Source organism: Peromyscus leucopus, chromosome 8a (genome assembly GCF_004664715.2).
Source record: "Peromyscus leucopus breed LL Stock chromosome 8a, UCI_PerLeu_2.1, whole genome shotgun sequence".
NCBI lineage: Eukaryota > Metazoa > Chordata > Mammalia > Rodentia > Cricetidae > Peromyscus > Peromyscus leucopus.
Window position 1 is genome coordinate 16,599,302 of NC_051085.1, and position 21,882 is coordinate 16,621,183.

The 21,882-nt window shown below is 38.3% G+C and overlaps 2 protein-coding genes across 8 annotated transcripts in view; one reads left to right on the forward strand and one right to left on the reverse strand.

Moving 5' to 3' along the window:
- The window catches only part of Cep85l (centrosomal protein 85 like), a 126,407-nt gene that overhangs the window by 70,559 nt on the left and 33,966 nt on the right, over positions 1–21,882 (reverse strand). For all 6 annotated transcript variants that reach the window (XM_028894950.2, XM_028894949.2, XM_028894951.2 and 3 more), the window contains exon 3: positions 17,104–17,894. In XM_028894950.2, the coding sequence (XP_028750783.1) occupies positions 17,104–17,894 (791 nt within the window). The remainder of the gene's footprint in view (positions 1–17,103; positions 17,895–21,882) is intronic.
- Positions 1,423–12,702, forward strand: Pln (phospholamban). 2 transcript variants are annotated; one of them, XM_028894954.2, is made up of 3 exons: positions 1,429–1,532; positions 11,360–11,470; positions 11,618–12,702. In XM_028894954.2, the coding sequence occupies exon 3, from the start codon at positions 11,724–11,726 to the stop codon at positions 11,880–11,882; it is 159 nt and encodes a 52-aa protein (XP_028750787.1). In that variant the 5' UTR covers positions 1,429–1,532; positions 11,360–11,470; positions 11,618–11,723; the 3' UTR covers positions 11,883–12,702. The 2 variants fall into 2 exon arrangements, with proteins under 2 accessions (XP_028750786.1, XP_028750787.1); XM_028894953.2 differs by lacking the exon at positions 11,360–11,470 and having other exon boundaries at positions 1,423–1,532.

Below are 21,882 nucleotides of genomic sequence, written 5' to 3' on the forward strand. Positions count from 1 at the left end.
CAAACACTGACACTTTGGGCACTACATACACGGATAGGGAATGCTTGCAATAACAGTCTGCACTTTACTCTTAAGTGGTAAATACTTTCTAAATAATATTTATAGAAGATCTTTGATAAAATATTTTCCAGTTGGTTTTAGCTAACCTTTTAAGTAACAAGAGATTTGTTCAAGAGAAGGATTTCATCTTGCTTTGCAAGAAGCCAAGATCATATCCATTTAAGGACACATGAGAGGCTGCAGTCATACATTTTTGTTACCCACAGGAAAGAGGAGGCTGAGTATATTCTGCTATAAGAACTTTAAAAATTACAAATAGGTTCTCCAAAACTAAACAGTCAAATCTAAAAATCAGGATATGCGAGTGTGCTGATTTACGTACATGTAATGTAAAAGCAATAAAGTATATGAAGAGAAAGCAAGACAACCATGCTCGGCTCTGCAAAAGGACTCAGTTCTATCCAAAGACAATCAAATTACAAGTGTGATTCTACTTTCTAAAATTCGACTTACACTTCAGACAAGAAAATGCTAGATTTGTTTTTAAAATTGCTCCAACACTTAAATTTCAGCACTTGAAAATCTGGTCAACAATGCCTCATTGCCATACAACTGACAAGAACCTACAGTCATTTCTTTCTAAAAAGCTACCTTTGGTACTATACCAGCTTATTCAAAATCGATTAGGTTTTTGTGGTAATATAATGTAGCTATATAAAAAAATCTTAAGTACTTAAATTTATATTTTACTATCTTTCTGGGGACAATATATACCTATGGAAATATGGAATCATTTATTTAAAACATTGTTAAACTCCTAACTGAAGAAAAATATAATAAATTAAATACATGTGCCCCTCCTCAACTATAAGAAAAATCTTTTCTTTTTCAAAATCCAAAGAAATTGTTAACCTAGTTTCCTCACCCACATTCTCTCCCCTATACCTAGGCAGATGAGGCACAAATACAAAAGAGGACAGGAAAAGGCATCAGATGTCGCCTAAGGATGTTCACTGGAGAAGCTGCAGCCCTAACGCCCCGGCAGCTTCATCAACACTGCCCTGCCAAGCCCACACTATTCCTCTCCCCGTGCTGCCTGCATTCCATTACATAACAAGTATTTCAGTCTCCTAGACCACGTATATACTTATCTCCTCGTCCGAAGATGTATGGCTCTTTAAGGATAGCTACCTACTATAAAATGTGCAGTCTACTATAACAAAGCTCACTTATTTTATTCTCAGTTATCTGCTACACACATTTTAAAACCTAAAAGTGGAGCATAAAGTGTTAATGACCTTTCCACAGCTAAAGTAAGATAAGTTCTAAGGTTAGGTTGTGATAAGAACATGGCTAACCAATCGTAACATTAGAATTCCTGTGTGACATCATAAGACCTCCCTAGAACACTTTTTCTCCTCCACCTACTTCAACTGTTCCCATAAACCTGGGAACAGAAAACTTCCCAGCTAAGACCACATAAGACTTCACACAACTTAATACTCTGCATTGGGATGATCACAGAAGCCAAGGTAAGACATGATATCACTGATTTGCGAAACTCTTACTTTCTGTAATTCAAAACTTTTAAAAGAATACTATCTTCCCAATTCCAATTCAAAGTTAGATAATAAAAGAACCTGTTATGAATAACAAAATGCTTAATTTCTAAATACATGCTTACCTATTTACTGACAGTAAAAATTAGGCAACTTTAAAAGAGGTTCTATTCATCTTCAAATTTTGGTTCCTAGTTATTTTGGTTTTTCAAATATGAACTTCTTCCAATTTAAAACCTCTCAATTATAATAGTATATATGGTGGTAGAAATAAGTTAATTTTCATGCAAAAGAAATGGTTTCATTTGTTGTGTATTGTTCTGCTGGGGCAGTGCAGGACAGGGCCACTGACAGCTGTGGGACAGTTTATTTATAACTCATCCCTAGCTGTGGGACACGCACACTGCTAGCATACTTACTCTGATGTTATCATTATGGATCTTAAGGTGACACAGTAAAAGAGTTTTGAGAATAGATAACAGAGCTCCTTTTCAAATGCTTGGAGATTTTACTCTCTAAAGAGTCCAGTCAACTTCTAAACACTTCTAGAACTTCCATTTTCATAAACAGAATGGCTTGTTTTAAGTTTCATACTAAAAAAAAAAAGCTTGAGATTTTTAAAAAAACTTATCACAAACAAGATTGTTTAAAGCAACAGAAAACTAATTTAACACTTTAAAAAAAGGAAGCCTTTTGGTATCCAAGCATTTCTAAATAGGAGAAAATTCGATAAATGTATAGTCATCTAACAACAGAATATGCTTTTGTCAAGTTTTTATTCTCCAGTGTTCCTAAATTTCCTGTTATAAATTTCTAAGTAACACACACACACACACACACACACACACACACACACACACAAACAAAAAAAAAAAATGTCCAGGAATGGATATGCCACAAAAAAATTTATTATTGCCATTTGTTATAAATCTCAACTTACTAAATAAAATGTTTTCTCAACCTTAAATCTATTAGACCACATAGAAAATTCTATCAATCTTTATTTCACTATTTATATTCATAACATACTTATATGCTAAAATAAAACTTTCTCAATTTCTCAACTGTTGCTTCTGACAAAAACAATTTTGGAATATCCTAGGCAGCATTCTTAACATGTAGAAACTTTTCCAGCATGTATCTCTAATGCTGAGGAGCAATAAACTGCCTCTTACTCCTTTAGTATTCTTAAAATTACTGTTCCTTTGAGAGTATACAAATGACACTTGGTGCCAAGTTTTGATAAGCATTTCTGCGTGTTTTTACATTTTTGGGGTGTGTGTGTGTGTGTGCGCGCGCGTGCGTGTGTGTGTGTGTGTGTGTGTGTGTATGGAAGAGATAGATGGGGAAGAGCAGCATGGCGTGTGTGTGTGTGTGTGGTGTGTGGTGTGTGGTGTGGTGTGTATGGAAGAGATAGATGGGGGAGAGCAACCATGGCGTGTGTGTGTGTGTGTGTGTGTGTGTGTGTGTGTGTGTGTGTATGGAAGAGATAGATGGGGAAGAGCAGCCATGGCATGTGTGTGTGAAGGTCACAGGATAGCTGGTATAGTCAGTTCTCCCCTTCCAGCACATAGGTTCCAGGAATCGAACTTGCATCAGGAGGCTTGGCAGCAAATGCCTTCCTTGGCTTTACTCACCGAGCCATCTCCCTGCCCCCTGCACTTTTACTTTAAAGAATATCAACAACATTCTCAAACTTCAATGGTGTGTGCAAAAGGTTTTTTCAATGGTGAGAGAGGGTAGGTAATGAGTTTTTTTTCCACCAGAATTTCCATACATCACTTTGTTCCAAAAAGTAGACAACTTCTAGAAAAAAATACAATTTCTGTTATTAAAGTAGCTTTAGCAACATAAGAGGATAGCATAATTAGTGACTGTGATTAAAATTTTCAATAAAAAGCCATAATACCCAATACGTTTGAACTATGTATTTCTACATAGCTTTACGGTGACATTGAAGTATTTTGTTTATAAAGGTATATTCTTTAAAATCAAGCACTAAAAAAGTCAGATAAAATCAAATGGAAGAAATATAAAAGATATACAAAGTATGAAATATAAACTTTTTAACATGGGGAAAGAATGAGATCATTTGCTTTTCTAAGAGGAATTGCGTCAATGTCATTTCCTAAACCAAATCAAAACTATTTTAACAGTATTTTGGTGGACATAAAGGAAAATCATTGCATTTGGGTCATATATTAACAAAATGCTGTTTCTTAATCTCACCAATTTATTAAGACATATTATTTGCATTTAAAAGTTCAAGCGATTAAAATCTTAATCACACCTCTACAGACTAGACAGTATAAATAAACTTCCTTACTCTGATCAACAATTTCCTAAGTGCACTTACACACAAATACTTTCTCTCATCTTAATTCTTGGTGTGTTTGGCTCTGCATCTCTACATCACAATTTAGAAAACAGACTCAAAAAGGTGAGCTGGTCAGGTTCACAGAGCTACATGCAAATAGGCAAACTTCAGCAGGGGAGGCCATGTGCACATCGCATCCTATTCACTGTTACCATGGTTAAGATAAATCAGTGTACTGACCAAGTTCAGTAAAGAAAGTGCTAAATGTTGTAAACAGTACTTTCTAAAGACAAATGTAAAGGATGCAAACTTCTGTTAACTTCAAAAAAGCACTCCATTTAAGGTCCATCAAGTGTTGTGTCTCTACTACTCTGTTTATTATCCTAGCTATCATTTTCAAAGCCAGGCATAAAAAATTACAGATTTCTTTAGTTATCAAGCAATAAGTTCTAGTCAAAAAAGTTCACAATAATCACACAGACCTTAACATGCCACAATCAATCAAATTAAAATCTTCAATTATTTAGCTTGCTTCAATGATAAAAAAAAATATGCCTCCAATCCATTTAGGCTTGTTACCTAAAAAATCAGTAATTTTTCCCTTTAACTTTTCACAAAAACTTCAGTACTTTATTCCACTCCTATAGTCAATCCCTACATTTCATCAATTTCATTTCTTACTTACTCACTCTCCCATTTAAAAACTACTCAAGGTCATTGTTTTCAAGGTTCCTGAACAAAAGAATCTTGCTCTGTTATTTATATTAAGAAAATAATTTTCATCTAATATGTGAATTCACACATTGATCATATCAAGAAAAGCAAAAATTTAGAATTGGGAATCAAGAACATAATCCTTCTAAGTTCCAGCAGCATGAAGTGGTAAGACTCAGTCTCTTCAGACATTTCCAAAAGGGTGCATCAGTATCCTCACCTGACACAATTCTGAAGCAAGCATGACCAAATAAACACATGGAAACAAAGCCTGAGTGTGTATGCCCCTCCCTCCCCTCAACAGAGTCACGGTCAACTGAGGACCTCTAGTGCTTTAGAGCGTGTACTTCTCCTGGGCTTTCAAAAGAGCAGGGGTACATTTGCTAAGTGCTATTCCATTTTCCTTAGTACACCCATAATACTCTCTCCCTACATTCTCTTTTTGAAAAATACAGAATCTGAAACCTTACTATAATCTTAAAAACATGTTCATGGTGGCACACACTGGTAAATCCCAGGTTGAATGAAGCAGGACCGTAGAATTCAAGACTAACCAGTGCGACACAGTAAGTTTAAGACGAGCGTGGACTATACAGTCCAAAAACAGGACTGTGTTAATACAAACAAATGCATGTAGTTTTCAACATCAACAAAAATAAACCTACAGACAAAACAGCCATAGCCATGAGCCAATTTCAGGGGGAAGATCTCCATCCAGTTGTTAAATGACTCCTCTTCAAGACAGAAATGTAAACAGGGTATTTCTTTATTGGGCTAATTTGGTAATCAAAGACCATATTATTATGACCAATTTTTATCATAATCAGGTAGAAGCAGCTGAAGGACTCTTTGAAGCTTCAGTCTGCACAGCAAAGCTGGGGTGCTGCTGCCACAAAGGAACTGGGAATAGAACTTACCAGTTTACAATTTGGTAAGCTTAAACTTTTATCTCAGTGAACTTTCATAAACTAACAAGTTGATTTTATAAATCAACTGTCCTAATTTAGTTTAACAAGTCAGAAAAAACAAACAGGGAAGAAAGCAACTTCTAGCTTCTTGGTAAAAATGGTGATGAGTACCTGGAAGAAAAACACAGAAAACAAAAACCTCCAAATCTTAATAAATTATAAAGACAACTCATACAGAATTCTAATCGTCTAAGTTAATCATATGGGAAAAATACTAAATGTGTCTGCTAGACGGTGGCCCTAGGTATTTAGTATTTGAATTTTCAAGCATAATGTAGCCAGTTTTCTTAAAGGCATAATAAACAAGTAGACAAAAACAAGAGAGCAGCCAAAGCCTCCAATTCAAAACTAACGTGAGCAAGCTCAAGAATGTGAGTTTGGCAGAAGCAAGCCCCCAAACCCTAAAGTTCAGAAAGTTCTACAAGGCAATGAAAGCGTTTACAGTGGGATTCCTACTCATCGTATACAAAGATGTTAATGTGTCAGTTACCTGTACATCAGAAGACAGGTCACCAAAAGTTTTCCAAGTCTACTGAGGTTTCTTTTTCACAAGAATACATCTAACACATTGTTGAAGTAGAATTCATGCAAAGTTAAGGATTCCTGTAGGAGTTGATATGTATGACTTCTACCCAATAGGTTCCTAACAAAGTATAAGACACCTTTTTGTTTATTTGTTTGTTTTTGTTTTTTTGAGATAGGATCTCACTGTGTAGCTCTGGTTGGCCTGGAACTTGCTATGTAGACCAGGCTGGCCTCAAACTCACAGAGCTCCCACCTGCCTCTGCCTCTGGAGTGCTAGGATTGGAGCATGCACGACCACACCTGGCACTATGACACTTGAAGGGTTATGGACGCCTCCAGTTTTCCTCTTTTCCCCTTCTATTAAAAAATAATGGTAAGACACTCTTTGGAACTTAATTTCTTAGGTTCCAATTTTAACTTCTTTAAAGAGAGAGAGAGAGGTCATACAGCTCCAGCTAAGAAAAGAAAAGAATTGATGATAGCATTCAGTCCTTCCAAAAATGAGAGCAGACCCCACATATACACAACACAACACTGGGTACTTTTCTGCTCCTTCCATACAGCTTAAAGACATGACCTGGTATTTCCCACAACCAAACACACATCTTTCCTATTTCCAGTACTCTAGTTCTAGATTAAATTTTAAATTAGTGTGGAAGTGAATAGGCTCCTTGTTCCTAGTAGACACCCAACAAACATATATGGCCTTCCTTTTAAAAAAGGGTGTGAGAGGCTAACTTGACATCCTAACACAATCTATTTCTGAGTATCCTAAAAGATGCTCCAAAAAGATCAGCTAACAAACTATTTTTCTAACTGTCCATCAAATGTAGTGTATTAAAGTGTTACTATAAGAAAGAAAGAGACTGTGGCATTTCCACTTACAAAGCAGTCATCAGTGCAGAACAGAAAAGACCACCTGACCCCCTTGTTACAAACACCAGGCCGAGCTCCAGTTGTCCAGTCGAAGAGAGAGAAGAGGGATTCTATGAGGAAGTGCATCAGGATCATGATGGGGAAAACTACAGAGACAACCAACCCAAACTAGTGGGCACTCATGAACTTTAGACCCACAGCTGTGGAGCCTGCATGAGACTCCATCAGGCCCTCTGCAGAGTGAGACAGTTGTGTAGCTTGATCTGCTTAAGCGGCTCCCTGGTGGTAGGATCAGAATCCATCCCTGGTGCATGAGCAGGTCTTTTGGAACCCACTTCTCTGATGGGACACCTTGAGGCAGGGGGAGGGGCTTGGACCTGCCTCTACTAAATAAATGTACCTCGCCCTGGGAGGCCTTGACTTCTTTCTTGTAGGAGGGAATGGGGGAGTGGGTTGGGAGGGGGAGCCTGGAGGCAGGAGGAGGGAAGAAGGAGATCTTTGGTACGTAAAATGAATTAAAAAAAAATTTCTTCATTAAAAAAAAACAAACTGTAACGTCTGTAGTGAGGTACACATAGCTCCAAAGTTAGGTCTGTACTGTTCTTAACTTTCAGCTTTCCAATTCTCAACATATAAGAAGAAGCCCCATTATGAGGAATATAGCTTAATCATTACCCTACAGATTTTAGAAATCCAGAAAAATACCAATTATAGCACTATAAAATAAACTAAGAAAAAAACTTACATGTATACCATGGACATTTCCTCATATAAGGAAGATATGCTTTCAGTTTTAGTCAAGATTATACATTTGCTACAAATCACTTTATAATTACAACAAGTTTCTAAGCTTTCCAAGAAGCATGTTAGTTTTTGGTCTGATCACTATGTGTCCTTTATATCCAATTCTCTCATTTATTGAACAAAACTTTCAATAAAAAGTGTTGTGAGATGATACTCTAAGTGTGTCAATCATGTTTTATTTTATTATAGATTTATTTTTTATTTGTGTGTACATGTGTGTCTATGTGAAAGTCTGCCACATGTGTGAAGGTACCCGAGGAAGCCAAAGAGGATGCTTTAGTCCCTGGCTTGGAACTGCAGGTGGTTGAGAGTACCCTAGCCTGAGGGCTGGGGAGCAAACCCACATCCTGTGGAAGAGCAGCTAGTGCTCTTAACCACTGACCCATCTCTCCAGCCCCTGAAAGTACATTTTTCAGAGTTAATAGCACATCTCTCTGTATCTCACAAACACCAAATTCCTACTTGTACAAAGCCTAATTCAGTTTAATGATGATGAGTTAAACAGGAGACCATCAATTTTGGAAACTCCTCCTCTAAGCCATATTTTCTTCATCTATGAATAGAAGAGACTTAAGAAAAATATTAGTGCTGATGAGTTTAGTATCAAATCCTATGAATCAAAGTGGTTAATATGGTAATTACAGTGCTGCATTTTTTTTAACTATTTTCTAAAAATTTTAGTCACAAAAGTCTCATTCAACTTTATGGATTGAATTAAACTATGCTAATTTTATGCACAGAGACACAGAATGAGCATATGCTTCCTTCACTCATATACTGGAGCTCATGTTGAGGACACTGACGCATAGACTAAAATGACAGCACAGCCAGACATCCTGACTGAGCGATACCACATATTGTTAAAACTCAGCAAAGGTGACAGTTTTACTGACAGGCTGAGAATGTCTAATTAGAAGTGTTTAAACTGGGCTTTCAGGATTCATATCCTCCAGCTGAGAATCAAAAGGTAAAGGGGTAGATGTGGCATTCCAGGTAGAGGAAGAACAGCACGTCAAAAGGCACAATCCTAAGAGAAAACATAGTGTTTACAGAAATGGGACATTTCTTGGGCCTCAATTACCAAGTGTCAGGCAGGCAGAGAACAGCCCCTGTACATGCTTTATGATGAACTTCTGGAAAGTTCATTCCTTTTTCCTGTGTGTGTGTGTGTGTGTGTGTGTGTGTGTGTGTGTGTGTGTATGCTGTACCTGTGTGTGTATATATACATGCACGTGTGTGCATGTGTGTGCTGTGACAGTTTCACTTTGTACCTAAGCTGCCCTCTATGGTGATATTTTATTTGTACTGAAATGTGATTTTAATTTTATGTTATAAATAAAGTTGCCTGGGGTCAGAGCTATTAGAGCATAGCAAGAGCGTGGTGGTTAGAAAACTATGTAGATTTCTGTGTGTTCAGGATACAGCAGTATTGAGACATATGCTTTAAGACTGGAGCGTACTTACAGCAGTGATGAGGCAGTCATGTGGTTGGTTTACAACAATGAGAAGGCAGAACAGAAAGACTATTTAAACACAGACAAACAGGAAGTAGCTCTCTCTCGGGGAAGTTAGGAGCACTGCAGGAGGTAAGATTTTATCTCTGAGCTCTGACTCTCGCTTTCTTTTACATTGCTCTGTGTTTTTATTTAAAAGACGATTTTACATCTACAGCCTCAAATTTACAATCCTGTCATGGCTCACACATGCTGGAATTACAGGTATGAACCACATCTTTTAATAACCACTGAAATATTACAAAAAAAATAGGCTCAAATAGGAATTATCAATACTAATTCTTATTTCTCTCAAAACTATACTTCATTATATATCTTCCTATAAAGGACTTGTCAATAGCCGGTGTGGTGGCGCACGCTTAATCCAGCATCGAGCAGAGCAGTGGATCTCTGTGAGTTCGAGCACCTGGCTACCAATGAGTCAGAATGCGCAAAGCTAACAGAGAAACCTGTCTCGAAAAAAAAAAAAAAAAAAAAAAAAAAAAAAAGGACTTGTCAAATATATAAATTCTCCAACACTATAAATTCCCTTGACCAATAATAAACTAAGAGAAGCACATACTACTTAAAGGATGCATTTTCTTTTTTTTTTTTTTTTTTTGAGACAGGTTTCTCTGTGTACTTTGCGCTTTCCTGAACTCACTTGTACCAGGCTGCCTCGAACTCAAAGAGATCCACCTCCTCTCCCGAGTGCTGGATTAAAGGCGTGCGCACACGCCGCAAGGATGCATTTTCTTAAAAAATTACTTTATTCCTGTAGCATTTTAATCTGGAGATAAAGTAATTAAATACACCAAGTTTGAGTTCCCACCTTTTAAATGTGAAATTCTATAAATTCATCCACCTGTGCTAGACAATAGAGATCACATGCTAGACAAATATGAGCTGCTACTAACTCCTGAGAACAGATTTAGACGTAAATTGACTCGGTGTGGCTCCTCATCACAGGCACACACACGATGGACAGAGAATTTCACTAAATGAAAATCCAGTCTATTACACAATTCAAATCCTAACAGAGCCAAGTTGAAGAACTCAGACCACAGCATCTGACTGGCTTATAGCACACAGCTTCTCTATAAAATAAACACCAAGTTCTAACTGGGTCTACCTGATGCAGATGCTCCCCTTTCCCAATCTTCTCACTCCTCTCCTCAGCACTTGTCTCTCGTATAGGGCCAACAGGCTGGGGTGACTCACAAGGAATGTAGAGCGCCTAGTAAGGAAATCCAAGCTAGCAGCTAGAGTCTAGAGTAACATTCTGCTGAGAAGGATGCATCCACAGATTAGACACAGTTGTCCCTAGACAGTAAATGATCACATTTTATTTCTTTCTGTTCTTGTTTTAAAACTGACACAAAAGTGTTCTGATAAAAAACAAAATATCAGTATGCGAAGGCAGAAAGGGAGCCTCCAGTTTGAGGCCAGCCTGGTTATGTAGTCAATTCTGGGCCGATCAGGACTGCATAGCAACACCTTGTCTCCAAACAATATATAAAATGTTAGTGATAGAACAATAATAATGTCAAAGTTTAAGTAGCCCCTGCCTTCAGACAGTCACTTTATTTTAAACCTGTATCTAATTTCCTATTAGTAAGATTTGTTGTGTTTATTAATTACCCAAGTTTTAGACCATACATATTCAGCAATGGTTTAGAAACATTGAAAGGAGGCCAGACACAAACCCACTCCTGGTAAGCTCAAAGAGTAGCTGAAACTGGAACTGTCCATGGTAGTTTGTACAATAATCATTACTGTGTCTTTCAAGCTTGGCAGTCTTCAGTACTCAATAACACCGTGTTAAAGTGTTTAAAGTAACATTTGACAGGGGGCTAGATCTGGGTAGAGACAGGAAGAGGATGTGAGTATGATCAAAATACACTATGATTCTACAAAGGTGAAAATCATAAAGGAGAATGGAAAACAGCTGGAATCTGTTTATTTCATATTCAGCTTCTCAGTGAACTGTTTTACTTTGGACTAAAATTAAGATCCAAGATATAATATACTATATGCATCTCTGTTGTATATTAGTCCTGAAACACTTATAATAATAAATGTTCACATCAATTGTGTTTACAGAGAAACAGATTTAAAGAAACTACAACATTCCCTAAACCAAGTAATACCTGCCAAAAACTCCAGTTCCTACAGCTCACACAAGACAAATGAGACTGTGCAGTGACATATGAGGTACAGAAGCAGAAGACCATGGAGACAGGAGACAGTTGGTGGTATAACGCACAGAGAAGGAAGAGGAATTAAGGCAAACTTGTGCACACCTATCCAGAGAATGTGTTTGGGTATGAGCCTAATCCATTTACTGTGTTTACATTGCAGGCCTCTTAAAGGAAGTCAGCTCACACTTGCCTGCCTGCTACCATCTTCTTATCTCCCTCTTGACCACTCAAAACGTGAGTCTTCCTGCTAGTGCCTTCCTGACACCATGGAAAAAGTCCAGTACCTCACCCGCTCTGCTATCAGGAGAGCCTCCACTATTGAAATGCCTCAGCAAGCACGGCAAAATCTCCAGAATCTATTTATCAACTTCTGTCTCATCTTGATCTGTCTCCTGCTGATCTGCATCATTGTGATGCTTCTGTGAAGTGCTGCTGCCACCTCCACATCTGTAACATGCCAGCTCAGCTTCAAACCCCTCGCTCCATCAAGAAGAGAAACAATACAGCCTACTCCCTGCCCAGAATGTCTTTGTGAAGGTCAAGATTAAGAGTGAAACAAATTGTTAGCCAATGTATTCATCTACTGGATCTTGTAAACAAACTTTACAATGACTAAGTGTGCATAATGTAGCTGCCAATTTCCTCAAAATGGCTCATAAATTTCTTTCCTAATTACTTCTGACAATGAAGTATGAGTTTTAATTTTGAAACAGCACTGCGAAAAAGTTCACTTTCTACATCTAACACTAGCTTTACTGCTAAGACGCTCACTTTAGAGCTCCAGTTTGAGGGATAAATGAAATGTATACTGCATTACCAGCACTTTTTTTTAAAACAGGAACTAAGTATTCTTCAGGTCTCCACAAAGTAGAAAAACAATAATTTAAGTGAAGTGTTCTTATTTAAAATAGCTCACTGAGTCCTCACATGTAAGACTATCATTATTATTACTATATTATTATACAGAAGTCTTAGTAGTTAATCTGTCAGAATAAATACCTTGAAATAAAGATTGTGCCTTTTATCTATACACTAATATTTTAAGCTTATAAGAATCAAATAGGGAAAATATCATATTATCATATAAATAAAATTCCTTATCACTAATTTTTCTCAAGGATAATGGAATTCAAGTATATTTAAGTTAACCACATATCTGCTCTCTCCAGGGCTTGGTGATCAACAAGCAAGAATACCTTACTGTGTGGCTGTGATAATTACTAATAAAGCAGAATCTCACCTGAATTTGACATTGACATGGATATTCTTGGTTTAGAGGTTTCTCCTATTCCAATCAGATTTCCAATAAGGTATTATTTCAAGCATTATAAAATTTTAAATTCTGAATTCTTTCTCTCCAAATATTAATTCTTCCATTATACTTAAGTGTGAGCCTTTATTCTTCATATTATCTGTAATTAGATTTAGCTGTCTTCCTCTAATGCCCAGAGAATAAACATTTACTAAGTCTAGTAGAGCTAGCAACAGTATTTTATAATTCTTACTGAATATGTTTTCAATCTCCCTTTCTAAATTTTTAAATATCTTTCAATAACTACTAAAAAATAGGAGCAGAAAATTATATTGGAAAATATATTAACCAAAACTTAGTAACTTAAATTGGCTAAAATAAAGAACAATTTAGACCTCTACTTTGTAATCCCCTAATTTTAAATCCAGTTCAAGATGTGCTACTAATACAGCAATTACTAAGGAAGAGAAAGTGTAGACACACTTCCCACAAAGATTACAAGGATATAAAGCATCAATATTCACGTTGCTTTCTAACATGAGTATTCTTAACCGAGATGCTGAGTGAAACTGTCTGAATTCCTGGTAGAAAAGGAGATGTTTGGGTTCAGGAGTTATCTAAAGAGCAGACAAAAGGAGTCCATGTGAACAGGGTTCTCTTCAGTGAGAGCTGGAGATTCCCATCACAACCAGAAAAAATATATAAAGCATAATAATTCCTAATAATTTGACCCTTTAATACAGTTCTGCATATTGTGGTGACACCCAACCCTAAAATTATTTTCCTTGCTACTTCATAACTAATTTTGCTACTGTTGTGAGTCATAATGTAAACATTTTGGAGATAGAGGTTTGATAGGTTGAGAACCACTAATAATGGTCTGAGTAATTACCTATGCAAAAGTACCTAAGTCCTACAGTTGGCTGTACTGATAGAAAAAGTGAAACTGCAGTGGAAAAGTCCTGTGTCCTTCATTATATTGCTCACTACTCCATCCATTTCAAGACTAGTCATCAACTTACAGGGTTTCTCCTCACTCTGTCACATGAGGATTCCAGAATCGTGTAGCTCATTAAAGTGAGGAGAAAGCCCATTCTACAACTGGGAGCTTATTCTGTCTAATCATGATCCATAGAATAAGATGTAAGGAATAAAACTTTGAAGACAATGAACATTCAAATACTTCATATAATGAAGTAAATTATCTTAATTTACAGGACACTAAAAGTAAACTAATTTTTAAACATCTAATATTATCTTTTACATTTTTAGTGGTAAAAATTTTAATCTATAAAATGCAATCAGAATCACCTATATTCAAATGAATATTTGACTTTGATGAAATTGCTATACATATATGCTACTGGCTATAAAATGTTCTAATTATAAAGAGTTTTGTATTGCAAAGGTCCAAGAGAGGTACTTTTCCCAAATAAAGTAAAAATCTAGATTTTCTAATATAAACACAAGAGGGGGACCTCCATAAAATAATGAATTTTCTACCAGACATTGTTTAGCCTTATTTTTGAGTAAGGCTTGGTTATATGCTAATATAACCAAGTTTTGGTTATATGCTAATACTCATTTTAATGTCTTGAAACTACATGCTAGATGCAGAGATCCACAGTCAAGCACCAGGCCAAGCTCCAGGAGTCCAATCAAAGACCGAAAAGAGGGATGATATGAGCAAGGGGGGAGGGAGGGGTCAAGATCATGATGGGGAAATCTACAGAGACAGATGAACCAAGCTCATGGGAGCTCACGAACTCTAGACCAACAGCTGTGGAACCTGCATGGGACTGGACTAGGACTTCTACACATGGGACAGTTGTGTAGCTTGATCTGTTTGAGAGGCCCCTGGCAGTGGGATCAGGATCTATCCCTGGTGCATGAGCTGGCTTTCTAGAGCCAATTACCTATGGTGGGATGCCTTGCTCAGCCTTAATGCAGGGGAGGGGCTTGAACCTGCCTCAGCTGAGTGTACCAGGCTTTGCTAACTCCCCATGGGAGGCCTTACCCTTTTTGAAGAGGAGATGGGGGGGGGGGGGACTGAGAGGGAGCAGGAGGAGGGATGAGAGAGAAAATCTGTAGTTGGTATGTAAAATGAATAAAAAAAAATTCTTAAAAGAAACTACATGCTAAATTATATAGACAAAATACACATATATTCAAATCAATTTTTAAAACATGTAAATAAAATAGTAGATGCTTTTCAAGCTACCTCCTGTGTCACAAAATGTAATGACACTATATTGTGTCATAATCTCATCTCTCAGAATGTAGATTTTTCTCAGTCAAAAAGTCAGATACAACATGCAAAAATAGTGAAAATAAAAAAATTACAAAGAACATAATAAAATTCTTCCAAGCTAGAAACCAGACTTTTTCATTCACAACTCACTTTGAAGAAATTGTCTTTTATGTTACTTAATCAAAATCTTCATTTAAGTAACAGAAAAGCCTCCACTAACATGTTAAAAGTATTAGTTGCCAATACCTTGACTGATCAAACCACTTTATGATCCATATAGGCACAAAATTTCATCTTGCTTTTTAAACAAGTATAGCCAAGGGAACATGAAAATTGTAACGTCAGCCACAGAATTCACTACTTAATCACCATGGGGCAGATCCACCGTGAACTTCAGAGAATCTAATGGTTAATGCACATGTAAATTAAGCATTCTTCCCAGATCGAAGTCAAGAATTTGTCACAACCTTACAGAGTCAGTTTGGGGTATCATGGGTGGGGTATCAAAACACAGAGGAAAGAGCCAAGACTAGTGGTGAACAGTGTGCACAGAGTCCTATATCCTAAACCAATGAAGGCAGATGGTTTTTCTTCAACCACAGAGGAAAATTCTTGAGAATTACACTACCTACCCTCTCTGGATGATGGTTTAGCACAGTGGTTCTCACCTTCCTAATGCTGTGACCTTTAACACAGTTCCTCATGTTGTAGTGACACCCAACCATAACATTACTTTCATTGCTACTTCCTAATTGTTATTTTGCTACTGTTATGAATTATAATGTAAATATCTGTGTGTTCTGATGGTCTTATGCTATCCCTGTGAAACCTCCACAGAGGTTTGTTGTTCAAACCTCCAAAGAAGTCACGACCCACAAGTTGAGAACCACTTCTCTAAAGCATACAGGAATGTTTCTCATTAATTGTGCTCTCCCTCTACTATGGTCTAGGAAGATTCAAAACTGAGTTTTTTCTCCACAGTGTACATCATATCAATCCCTTTTCCAAATCAAGAAATTTACCCATTAGCATGTTATTCCACATACTCAATGGGGATTAATATACTATGTTTCTCTCTATGCTGTATTATCATAAAGTGGTTCCTTTAAACTGATTCAATGATGATTGATTCACTTAACAATTGCAGCTGACTTAGAGGTTAAATCCAAAGAAACCATTACCAAAGGGTACAAATCACTGGGCTCCAATCTTCTCATTTTATACAAGAAACTAAGGCCCAAAGAAATGAAGTGACAGGTCACAGACACTGGGTTCTCAGCACCTAAGACGAAGTCCCACCACACAAGTGGGTGAACGGCCATGTTTACTGACATCCAGAGCAGCTAGAAATGAACCCAGCCTAGAAGTCCATCAATATATGAACGGGTGAGAAAATGTGGTACAGGTACACAATGCAATTTTACTTGGCCATGAAGGAGAATGAAAACATGGCATCTGCATAAAATGAATGCAAAGTACCCCAGACCCAGAAAGACAGGTACCATGTGCTCTCTCTCTCATATTGTAAGCAAGATTTTAATTTTATATATGTAAGGGCAACAATTACCAACTAGAAAGGGTAAGATGGAGGAAGAATAAAAAAGAGAGCAGAAAATATGACATAAGAGCAAGAGGGCTCTGTGGGATGAGGAAGGGAACCAACAGGAGGGAACCGGACTGGGGTGGGGAGAGCAGAGGATGAAGAAAAACAGTAAGAAAATCCCATAATAAAATCAACATTTTGTGTGCATGTTAAAAGCGTTAATTAAAAAAAAGAAAAAAATTAGGTCCTAAATGTGATATGATCAGGAAAAACATCCAAGACCTATTTTTCCAAAATCAATTTTCCTTCTCTTATACCACGTCAACTTCTGTTTTTGTTTCATATTTCTTTAGACTGAACATGTTTTCTTTTTATGCCTACTTAACAAATGAGAAAGTAAAGGTCAAGTTAAGCACAATGTTTAAGGGTCTCATGTTAACTTACCTCAAATGACTTTGTTTTTCTAATCAACACAGCATGTCAAATTTATAGCACTTACATTTGTTAACTTGTGAGGGACATGGTGTAGGCAGTCATATACTGACTGCAATAAACAAAATGTCCACTGGAGGGAAGCAAACACTAGGTTTGGAGCCTTACCTGCATTGGTGTTTCACTTCCTTGTTGAAATTCTTCAATTTGCGGCTGTTGCCAAGGAGCTAAACTGTAAGAATCCTCTGTAGTTCTGCCTTCCAATGGGTTTGTCCGTAGCTGCTCTGTAAGCCACATCTGAGTCCTCACGGAAGGCTGAATGGGAACTCCACCTACCGCCTGCTGGCCAAGCATTAAATACTTTGGAGACTCAAAAGCCTCTGAGCCTGTCACAATGGGCTTGCTCTCAGGTAAGGCACTGTAAGTCATGTCTAAGGTCTGTCTCCTGAGAGCGGAGGCAGCGGCTCTGATGTCCTCTTTGTTGTAGCTCTCAAATTTATACTTGCAGTCCAGGGTTGATGAGCGCTTTTTACTGATTTCTTTGTCATCGAGCTTAAGCATCTCCATACTGTCATGTAAGCAACTAGGCCCAAAGGTCCTTAAGTGGGACGAGAAAGCCCTGCCGCCCTTCCCCGCCTTTTCCAAGTCACTCCTCAACTCCTCTGTGCATACAATGCCACTCTGGTTGCAGTTCTCCGAGGCAGGAAGTTTGGACAAAGATGACCATTTCCGCAGGGGCCTAAAGTCTTTCATGTCTAGAGAGGAGTCCTGCTCCCCTCTCCTGTGGTCTCCCAATGTCTGCAGGAGGCTTGCACTCCATTTAGAGCCCTCTGATGCTACAGAGTCCCTGTGTTTGGAAATTGAAGCATTGGAGTTAGATGGCATCACATGAGCAGTGGGAAGAGTGACCAACGATCGACTAGGTTTAAAAGATAGTGTGCCACTGGAAGTTGAGTGATCTGGAAGGAGAAAAGATCGCCAAGTCAGTTTCAATTAAGAGGTTAAAAATGCAAAATGCAAAATGCCACAGTAAAAATCTGAATGTGGCTTCCCAGTATTTATTTGAGTTTCTTCCTCAAAATGAGGAAATTGCTAGTACTATCATCCCTCTACAGTAATCAGAAATAATTCAACATACTTTCAAACATAATCCCTGCACCCATTTCTCTCCTCTGTTCCCCATCTGCTCCCAGTGATCCCCTCCACAGTCATCTTCTACTGCTGTGCCTGCGTTTGTTTATTCTTGATAAGCAAGTGAGTTTCCTTAGGGTTGCTATAGGGACCCAGGAGAGGGATAATTTACAGAGCATACACACTCCTCCTCAGTGCTACCCATTGAAGAAAATGCCTCTCCCTCCCTTAATGGACCACTAACTGGCCATAGATCTTCAGGGAGCAGTGGGGTCTCGTGAGACCGAGTCCCTTAGCTACCATTATCTGTCTATAGGGACAGGGCACGGGATATTCATGGGTCCTTCTTCCTCTTCCTAGCCCCACCCATGACAGAATGTTAGCAGGCCCAACCTTGTATAGGTCTTGTGCTAGGACTCATAACTGCTGTGAGATCAAGAGTGCAATGGTAATGTCACTCTGAGGAGTGTTCCATTCATTCCACTCCTTCCTCTCTCTGGCTCTTACGTTCTTCCCACCCGTCTTCTGTGATATTCCCTGAGCCTTGAAGTGGGCGATATGTAACTCCCACTTATGGCTGAGCTTTCAGCAAGCAGCCCTTATTCTCAGCATTTTGACCAGTTCTAAGTCTCTGCGGCTACTGATACCCACTGCAAAAAAAAAAAAAAAAAGGGTGGGGGCGTCTCTGACAAAAGCTGACAGTAGCACTTAACCAAGGGTAGAAACACAATATTTAGATAGCAGTCTGATGGACACATCATGTCCAGTTAGCAGGAAAATAGCAATAACTTCCCCTCTAGGGCCTATGACATTCCTAGCCAAAGGCATTTGACCAAGTTGGTAGTAGTAAATGTGGATTCCCTCCCGTTGGGCAGCTCTAAAATCTGATCAGAGAGCAGATGATTCCCCTATTACTTAACCTGCCACTATCAGACCTGTGGGCACATTTTACCTGGCCAGTCAGTAGTGTAGTATTGTGGAATATTAGTTTAAGATGTGTTACATTCATTTATGCTGTAAAATACTATTTAATTGTGGAGGCCTACAGAGGCTGCCTAGTGAGATCTTACTCAAGGTCAGAGAATCTGAGCTTGCTTTACCCAGCAAAGCTGCATAATGGGATAATTTGGCCAAGGGTGTGGTTACCAGGTGTTTGGAAGGGTCTACACTTGGCTACACTTGCAAGGGGGGAGGGGGGGTCTTTTGCCTCTCCCCTGGGCATATTATAAAAAGCCCTTTTGAATAAAGCTCTGGGCGACTAGATATTGACACAGGGCCCTCCCGAAGCTATCCTGTGTGTCTGTCTTTTTTATTGTCTCTTTCTACCTAATATTTCCTCATTCCTCACTCCTCCACCCAGGAACCCTTGGAAAGGTGGGAGGAGGCTAGAGGTAGACTCTGAAAGACTCTCACATTTAATGAAGCAAAGATGTGTTGTTTTATTTTATGTTGAATTTGTTTGACTGTAAAGCTATGTTACTTTGCCTGCCTAAAACATCTGATTGGTCTAATAAAGAGCTGAATGGAGAGGAATAGACAGGCTGTCAGGCACAGAGAATAAATAGGAGGAGAAATCTAGGCTCAGGAGAAAAGGAAGGAGCAAGAAAAGAAGAGGATGCCAGGGGCCAGACACCAAGCCACACAGCCAGCCATGGAGTAAAAGGAAAGAAAGATATAAAAAAAAAAAAAAAAAAAAGGAGACAGCTTTAAAAAAAAAAAAAAAGAAAAACAAAAAAAAAAAAAAAAAAAAAAAAAAAAAAAAACAGGGGCAAAACATAGTCAAAGAGAAACAGGGTAATTTAACTTAGAAGAGCTGGCTAAGAACAAGACAAGCTAAGGCCAGATATTCACAAGTAAGAGTAAGTCTCCATGTATTTATTTGGGAGCTGGCTGGCGGGCCCCCAAAGAGTAATAAAAATCAACTATAGTGTAGTCCTTGGGGTCTGCAGCTCCCATCAAAAATTAAGACTTTTGATGACAATTCTCTACAGTCTGCCTAACACCCTCTAGCAGTAGTGAGCTAAAAAAGCAGGAAGGAGGCTTCCATCCCAGTTCCAGCTGGATTTCTCCACATCCTGAGACCAAAGCATAGGAAATCTCTTTAGCAACACAGTTTCATCAGTGCTGAGAAGTAACCAGCAGTGAGAGTAAATAACTGTATCCTTCTGGGGGCCCTAGTGGCCTCCTAGACCAACCATTGGAGCTCACCCCTGGTACTGAGACTTCTGTTGAATAGCCTATGGTTTCCAGGAGCATCTTTATCTGTTACCAGGTTTTCTTTCTGCTTTTGCATACATCCTAGTGGATGAACTACCATCATCACCTTCTTTTCTTCCCCCATCTTCATGTTCTCTCTCTGCTTACACCTTTCCCTCTCCCCAGTATTGATATTTCCCCTTCCATTTTCATATCATGTGTGTTCTACTATCCACTCCCATCCCATTAGTCTCTTTTTCTTGTCTCTCATTGGCCACTTTCATGTCCACTACACATACTCACTCTCATGTAATTACAGATAGATAGACAGACAAACTGATGTACGTGTGTATGTGAATTTGTAGCTGAGATATGCGTATGACAGAGAACATACACTCTTTCTCTTTATTATTTTGGTTATCTCACCTAGTACACTTTGCAGTTCCACCCATTTTCCTGCAAATCGCACCATTTACCTGTCTCTACAATTGCATAAAATCCTGTTTTGTCTATGCACAACGTTTTCACTATCTATTCATCTGACAGAGGTCTTCTACTTCCTTGGGCAGGCTTACTCCAAGGTTTGGGGATTGATTTACTAGATGGTTTTAAGGCTACTGTGAAGATTATTTCCCTGATTTCTTGATATGGTTACCATTAATAAACATATGTGTATGTTAAATTTGTATCCTGCTACTTTGCTGGGTGTGTTTCTCAGCTCTAGTTTTCCAAAGGTTTTATGTGTATAGAATCATAAAGAGTCCTTTCCTATCTGTACCCCTATAATTTACTCTGCTGTCTTATTGTCCAAGCACTACACTGAGGAAGAGTGGGAGATGAGCACTCTTGTGTTGCCCCCGATCTTAGTGAGAATGCTTCAAGTTTTTGGCTATTTACCATGTTACTGGCTACAAGTTTGTATATAGTCTATTTCAACAATTCTGCCCTGATACTCCTTGCCACCTTCTGCTTTGGGTTTTGGTTTTTCAAGGCTTTAGGGTACATCTTCAAGCTCTTTACTTGAGCGCTCTCTGCCGTTGGAGTGTAGGCACTCGGAGCTATAAATTCCCCGCTTGGAACTGCCTTCACTGTACCCTGCTGGGCTGGGTACTCACACAACTGCAACGCTCCTCTAGGTGTTGGTCTGGATGACCTGCTCTTGGTGACAGTGAAGTGTTATAGCCACCCAGTATTTGTCAAACACTACTTTCTAAATATGCTTAAATTATTAAGTGGATTAAAGTTATACTTGAAAACATTCATATTTATCCTAGTATTGTGTATTTTTCAAAGTATTGTACCTTTTAAACAGAAAAGCGGATCTTCTGTGAGTGAGCCTGTAGTGAAAAAGCACAAGAGTCTGGTTAGTTCAGTGGGTTATAACATAGTACTCAAAAAAGGAGGAAAGTCTATGTACCTACATAGAGGTCTTACTAATGATCCAACACTAAAGACTCAGTCAGACATAACTCTATCAGAAAACTGGAATATTGTATCATCTAAACTATGGAAGTCTATGCCAAATTCAAGCATTTTAGCAAGAGAAAAAGAGACAGCAAAGAGAAAATCTGGCTTTCACATTTTACTTTCCATGAGGTCTTAATTTTTTTTCAGGTAACA